A 6365-nucleotide genomic window follows, 5' to 3' on the forward strand; every position below is an offset into this window, starting at 1 on the left:
GCAGATACTTTCTCTGGTCCTTCACAAAATGTATTTGCAACTTCTTCGTCAACACCTCTGTCAGCATATCCCACATCCTTTTAGTAATATTATCGGCCTACAATGTCGCCACAAATGTCGGAAGATGTCAACCAAACACAACAAGATGAAGACATTGATGACAATAATCTAGTTCAGACCCCTCAAATAAGACCTAGACGACATCGATGAAGATCTCTTTGTGGCACGTGCTCTCATAGATAACTTTCACGCCCTATTGAGATGAACAAAATCATCATGAACATTTTTAAATACTTATATGCTTTATTATTTAACAAATTAATATCACTAAAAAATTATTACTTTTACTCAGCCTACAAATCCCTTAACGTGCATTAATCACTAAAAAAATGCATTAACCGAAGTCGTTCAAATATAATACGACTTCTTCATTACGAATCTAATGCTGAAGTTGTCCAAATATGACACAACTTTTTCATTACGAATCTAATACTGAAGTCGTGTCATATTGAAACGACTTGCTTAGACAGATGATTAACTCAATTAAAGTCGTATCTACTTAGCACAACTTCACATCAACAAGAAAGTCTTACCATTTTGGCACGACTTCAAATCATTTTAACACAAGTCGTCTTATATTGACGCAATTTCTTCATTGTGAAATTGTACCATTATCCCATGACTTCTCGTTTGTTGAAATATTTAAAATTTCCGTACTACTTTAGTAATTACAAAAGTAAATTGCATTAGGAAAAAACCGATTTTTTCTTCTGCTTCTTTTATTAATCTTGATTTTCATTTGTGTACCTTAAAACCAATTAATTAGTCTTTACAATTAAGAAATGTATACTTTAATTTTTTATGTTTTTGATCAGAGTAAAAAACTATCATGTAAAAGAAAAAATGACAGCTACATTAAAAAATTATTAGTTTATAAAAGTTATTAATAACGATGATTTATTTTATTTATTCATATAATTAACATAATTATAATATTAATTTTCAATTTTAATAAAAAATATTGATTCGTTTCAAAAAATTTAATAAAAAATATTAAATTATATCAACTTTTAAAAAATTAAGATGAAATTAATTAAACAAAGTATTCATAAATATAGATTTAAGTATAAAATAAAATTAAAACTATACATTTTAAAAAATTAATCTGAATTCATCAATTTAAATCAAGTCTAAAAAAAAGTCGAAGAATCAAAAGCCTCTTTTTTTCTTGATTAAACATTCAAATATATTTTTTCTTAATATCCAAATCACAAAAAAAAAAAAAAAATTGGTGCTGAGAGGAAGATTCCCACCGTCCACCTTCCCTTATTCATCATATGATTCACATCTTCTCTAATATTTTAAGTGTCACGTTCTTCAATTTCGGATCATAAGTAGTCCCAAGCTCCTTAATTTTTTCAAACCTTGTTCATATTTTCACCTACAAAACAATGGCTTCAGTGACACCTTCAAGCTCCTTCTGTAGCTACTTCAAGGTTTGCACCAAACCCAACAATGGTAGAATCAGAGTTTCCTCTTTTCCTCGCATTCTATTCTGTCAGAAGCACCACGATGATATTCCCACCGACCAAATCAACCGAAGGTTCTTCACACTCTTGCTTTTCTTACTCTTATCTATTGATTGTTCATGACTGTTCATAACCATCTTCTAAAATTTATTCACTTTTTTCTTTTGTTTTGGTATTTTGCAGAGAACTCATATTGAGAAGCAGTGAAATAGCGACCATTGGTGCTATCTTCAACTTCAGGTAACCCACCTCTGTTTTTGAAAAAAAAAAAAGTTTTTTTTTGGTGTAAATTTAATTCAAGATTTGATTTTGTTGATGGGTATTGACACCCATTTGGTTTTTAGTTTTGGTTTTGCTTTGGGTGGAAAATGGGTGGTTGTTAAAGAAGATAATTTGGTCTGGGTTTTGTGTTTTGGTGGTGCATGCAGTGGGAAAAAACCTGATTATCTTGGAGTGCAGAAAAACCCACCAGCATTAGCTCTGTGTCCAGCAACTAAGAACTGTGTATCAACCTCTGAGAATATCAGTGATCGCACACATTATGCTCCTCCTTGGTAAAACCTCCCTTCTTTTCCTCACTTGAATTTTAGTATTAGTTTTATGGGATTATTATATGAATATGTGAATTAAATGCAAGTTTTTAGTTGTGTTTAGATAAACAACTTAAACACCTTAGTTCAGTGTTTATGGATTAAGTGCCCGTAATGTAAGTAATTATGTATAAGTTGGTACTATGATTAAATTATTTTCATCCAATACAGGTTCTGAACTATTTTCACAAGCTATTCTCGAAAAGCTTGTTGAAATAAACTGAAAACAACTCATAGAAACATCGTAAAGTTATCTTCAAAGATACTTGTATTATAAGTCTAATTAGTTTTCAAGCTTATTCAAATATGATGTTTTTCCATTATGTTGTTCTTTGGAGTCTTGATTTTTGGATAAGTGTCAAGTTGTGTCAAATTTGCGTGCTGAGAACAATCTGGTAAGCCGAATTTAGGAGATAAGTACTCGGTTTAGGTATTTTTTGGATTTAGTCCAAAAGATGTTATGAAATATTTGTGAGAATCACGTTGCAATAAACAAAGTGCACTTGGAACAATTTATCACGTTTCAAACTGCGTGAAAGTTGTGCAATCTTTACTTTTCTATTTTTTGACAAAAGAAACTTTTCTGTAGATTGGTCTTTGTATTGAGTATGGTCCCACCAAATTCCAAACTTTGTTATTGGACATAGATGAATCATGATGTCACTCTGTTTAACTGTTTTCTTTCTTCTTCAGGAACTATAATCCTGAAGGCAGGAAAAATCCTGTGAGCAGAGAGGAAGCCATGGAGGAACTGATAGACGTGGTAAGAAAATCTATCTGAACTGAAATCACGAATTATGATTTTTTTCTTCTTTTCCTTCCTTTACTCTATCAACATAGATCATAATTTATAACAATTTATCTATCAATGGAGGGTTAGTAAGTAGTATACTTTGCAGCTAACTATTTCTATTACACTCTCTTTTCTCTTTATTGGTTACAACTTATTGAAAGTTATGAAGTTACAAAAGAAACTCATCAACTAGGAGTGAAACCTGCATAACTTGGACTTTTTCAATAAGATTTCACTAATAACAGAGTTATCAAAAACAGTGTTGAAGATCCTTCTTTAACTAGTGATTTAGTTAAATCAAACTATTTGAGTGGAGATAACGCTCATCTTAATTGTGAGTCTGTTTTGTAGGATCAAATTAGATGTAAACTTTGATTATGATGCTAACCTTTTTCTAATTTGTAACTTATAACTGTGTTGTAATAGTTGGATATTTGCACTTTTTCAATCATGTAAGTTGAAAACCAGTTTATTTTTGCAGATTGAATCGACAACACCGGACAAATTTACCCCAAGGATAGTTGAAAGGGAAGAAGACTATATCCGTGTGGAGTATCAAAGCTCAATCTTGGGGGTATGTGCAACTTACATCTAAGGAAACTCATCATAAACAAAAATAACCATTTTAAATATTTTGGCTGATATCAAGAGCCATCTCTAATTTCCTTCTCCTTTTCTCTGTCTTGTTTTAACAGTTTGTTGATGATGTTGAGTTCTGGTTTCCACCTGATAAGGGTTCTACTGTGGAGTATAGATCTGCATCTCGGATGGGAAACTTTGATTTTGATCTGAATAGGAAAAGAATAAAGGTATGGTTTGTTTCATCCTCCTATCATGTGCTTTCTCTATAGCTACATCAAGAAATTCTTGGTTTGCAGGAAGAAACCTTCCTTTTCCCTCATCATGTCAAATACTTGTTCAAGTTTTTGTATGATTCACTAAATATGTGTTCAGTAAATTAGAGGTGTCAGAGTGAGCCAATTTGACTCAGACGGGTTGGTTCACCACTGATTGAGCTAAAATGAGTCGGTTTTCTTTTTAGTGAGCCAGAAATTTTGTAACTCACATCAACCCACCATGGATTGGCGAGTTAATGGATTGACTCACTTAAGGATGTTTTGCTTTTCCTATTTATTTTATATATTTATTACATCAAAGTGGATTGACTCTTGTCAACCTACATAAATAGTAGTAAATAATTATAATAAAAACCTTATAAAAAATGGTAAAACATAAAGGACGGTTGTTAGCGAGTTACAGGTCGATTCACCCTCAACCTGGTTCAAACATGTTTATCAGATTAAGTGAGTCGAGTTCAGTTTGACTCATTTAAAAAAACTGAATTTTTCAAACCCAAACCTTCTCGACCGTGGTTTGGCTCATGGCTTATGTGTTAGAATTCATTTTGATATCTCTACAAAAAATTCGTCTCTGATCAGAAATAAATTGACATGTTTTTTTTAAAATGGTAGAGATAAAGAACACTTTTGTAATGGATGCAAGTCCTTACCTTAAATATTGTTTTGATGAAAACATGTTGGTTGGTGTCAGGCACTGCGACAAGAGTTGGAGAAGAAAGGATGGGCATCTCAAGACACGATATGATGATAAATTCAGGCAGAAGTGACACATTTCATAGACTTTGTGACCTCGTTTACTTTAGTAATTGAAACAAATCTCACAGAATCATCATTGAAAGTAATTTTTTTCTTTGATGATTGGAACTAACCCCGTATCTTCTTTGAAGTTCTTTAGTTTGGCCACTTGTTTACTCTTTCACTCAGTTCAATCTGAATCATTCTTGTTTCAAGAATTTTTATTTGTTGTGGTGGAAAGTTTGTCTATGCTTTTCTAATTTAAGTTACATCGAAGCCATGTTTTCAAAGACTTTCTAATTTCCTTAATATTTTTAACTAGGGATGAGAACTAATTCTGTCAGTTTGCATAAATTTGTTTTGCATAACTCACTCTATATGGATATAAATGTATTGTCCCATCTTGTAATTTATATTGATTTTTTTTATATTTTATTATTGTGTAGTATCGTTTCATTAATATAATATATTTGTAAGTACAGATTTTATTTTATAGTCTACTTTAACATTTTTTTTTTCATAAAATGTCTTTTCTTATTTTCTTATAGTAAATAGCAAAATAATTAATCTTTAAAATTTTTGCAGTAATTGTTGTATTTACTAAATTTTGGCTTTTTATAATATACTCAAATTAGAATTAAAAGATTACAAAGCATTTTGTTAATTTACTTTTGAAATTTATGTGAACTACTTTGCAAATCCGGAATTATACAGGGTGTTCAATATCCATTAACTCACAAATCTTATACAGTCACCTTAATCCAACTTACTTTTGACCTATCAAATGTGAGGCAAATCAATATTGCGTGAATTTTTTGTAAATATTTATATAAAAAAAATAAAAGAAACATGATTAATTAAAATTTTAAATTTAGCTTATTCACTTCAATACTTACACGATTTTTTTTCTTATCAAACTTCAAAAAATTTGAGAAATATAAAATGATCATAGGTAAATATATCAAACAACTGATTAAACAAATTTATTTTATGTGTTGATTATTCTACTCTTATGGGATGACATAATAGATACTTTTCCTGTAACAAATATCTTATCCTAGCTACCAAATGTATCCATATAGTATTAACACTCTAAGCGGAATAAATTGTTAACCAAATCTCTACATAAATGACGCCTAGGTGGTGACTTTTCAATGCAAGTATGGAAATGGCCTAAATATACTTTTACAAAATGATTTGTGAAATATACATTTAAAAATACTACAATTTTGATACATTTCCAATCTTAAATTTATTAAACAAAATTCTATGAATTTTTTTAAGAGAATTATTTTAAAAATTAATCTTATTATGCTCTATCATCCATGAAGAAACAATGATAAAAATTATTTACATTATCAACACAATTTTTTATGTTTTCGATGATAGAGATTCTGTCAATGCATCCCAATTAAATTAAACAAGGATTAAGTATGTTTTTAGTCCCTGAACTTTAGTCCAAAATTGAAATTCGTCCCTAGTCGAAACTTTGATAAATTTTGGTCCCTAAACTTTAAAAATGAATGAATATAATCCTTTTAACCCAATTTTGTTAATTCTTTTTTAAGTTTCGAACACATTTCTCAGTAAATATTAGAGTTGTTTACGTCGTTTGACACATTCTCGACTCAATATTTACTGAGAAATGCGTTCAAAACGAGAAAAAAAAAAGTTAACAAAATTAGGTTAAAATAATTATATTCATTCATTTTTAAAGTTTAGGGACCAAAATTTATCAAAGTTTTGACCAGGGACAAATTCCAATTTTGAGTCAAAATTCAGTGACTAAAAACATACTTAACCCATTAAACAAATATTTCACTCATTTAGTTACACATTATTTAACACGAGAAGAAAT

At 30.0% G+C, this 6365-nt stretch overlaps 1 protein-coding gene across 1 annotated transcript; it reads left to right on the forward strand.

Annotated features, from left to right (window-relative positions):
* The first annotated feature begins 1322 nt into the window (after positions 1-1322).
* On the forward strand, positions 1323-4731 carry LOC114166324 (DUF1499 family protein). The gene is made up of 7 exons (XM_028051037.2): positions 1323-1603; positions 1713-1769; positions 1958-2083; positions 2813-2882; positions 3394-3486; positions 3608-3721; positions 4464-4731. The coding sequence occupies exons 1-7, from the start codon at positions 1452-1454 to the stop codon at positions 4515-4517; spliced, it is 666 nt and encodes a 221-aa protein (XP_027906838.1). The 5' UTR covers positions 1323-1451; the 3' UTR covers positions 4518-4731.
* The last annotated feature ends 1634 nt before the right edge of the window (positions 4732-6365 follow it).

Source organism: Vigna unguiculata, chromosome 10, assembly GCF_037176805.1.
Source record: "Vigna unguiculata cultivar grain cowpea cultivar isolate G323 ecotype 2 chromosome 10, ASM3717680v1, whole genome shotgun sequence".
NCBI classification, from domain to species: Eukaryota; Viridiplantae; Streptophyta; class Magnoliopsida; order Fabales; family Fabaceae; genus Vigna; species Vigna unguiculata.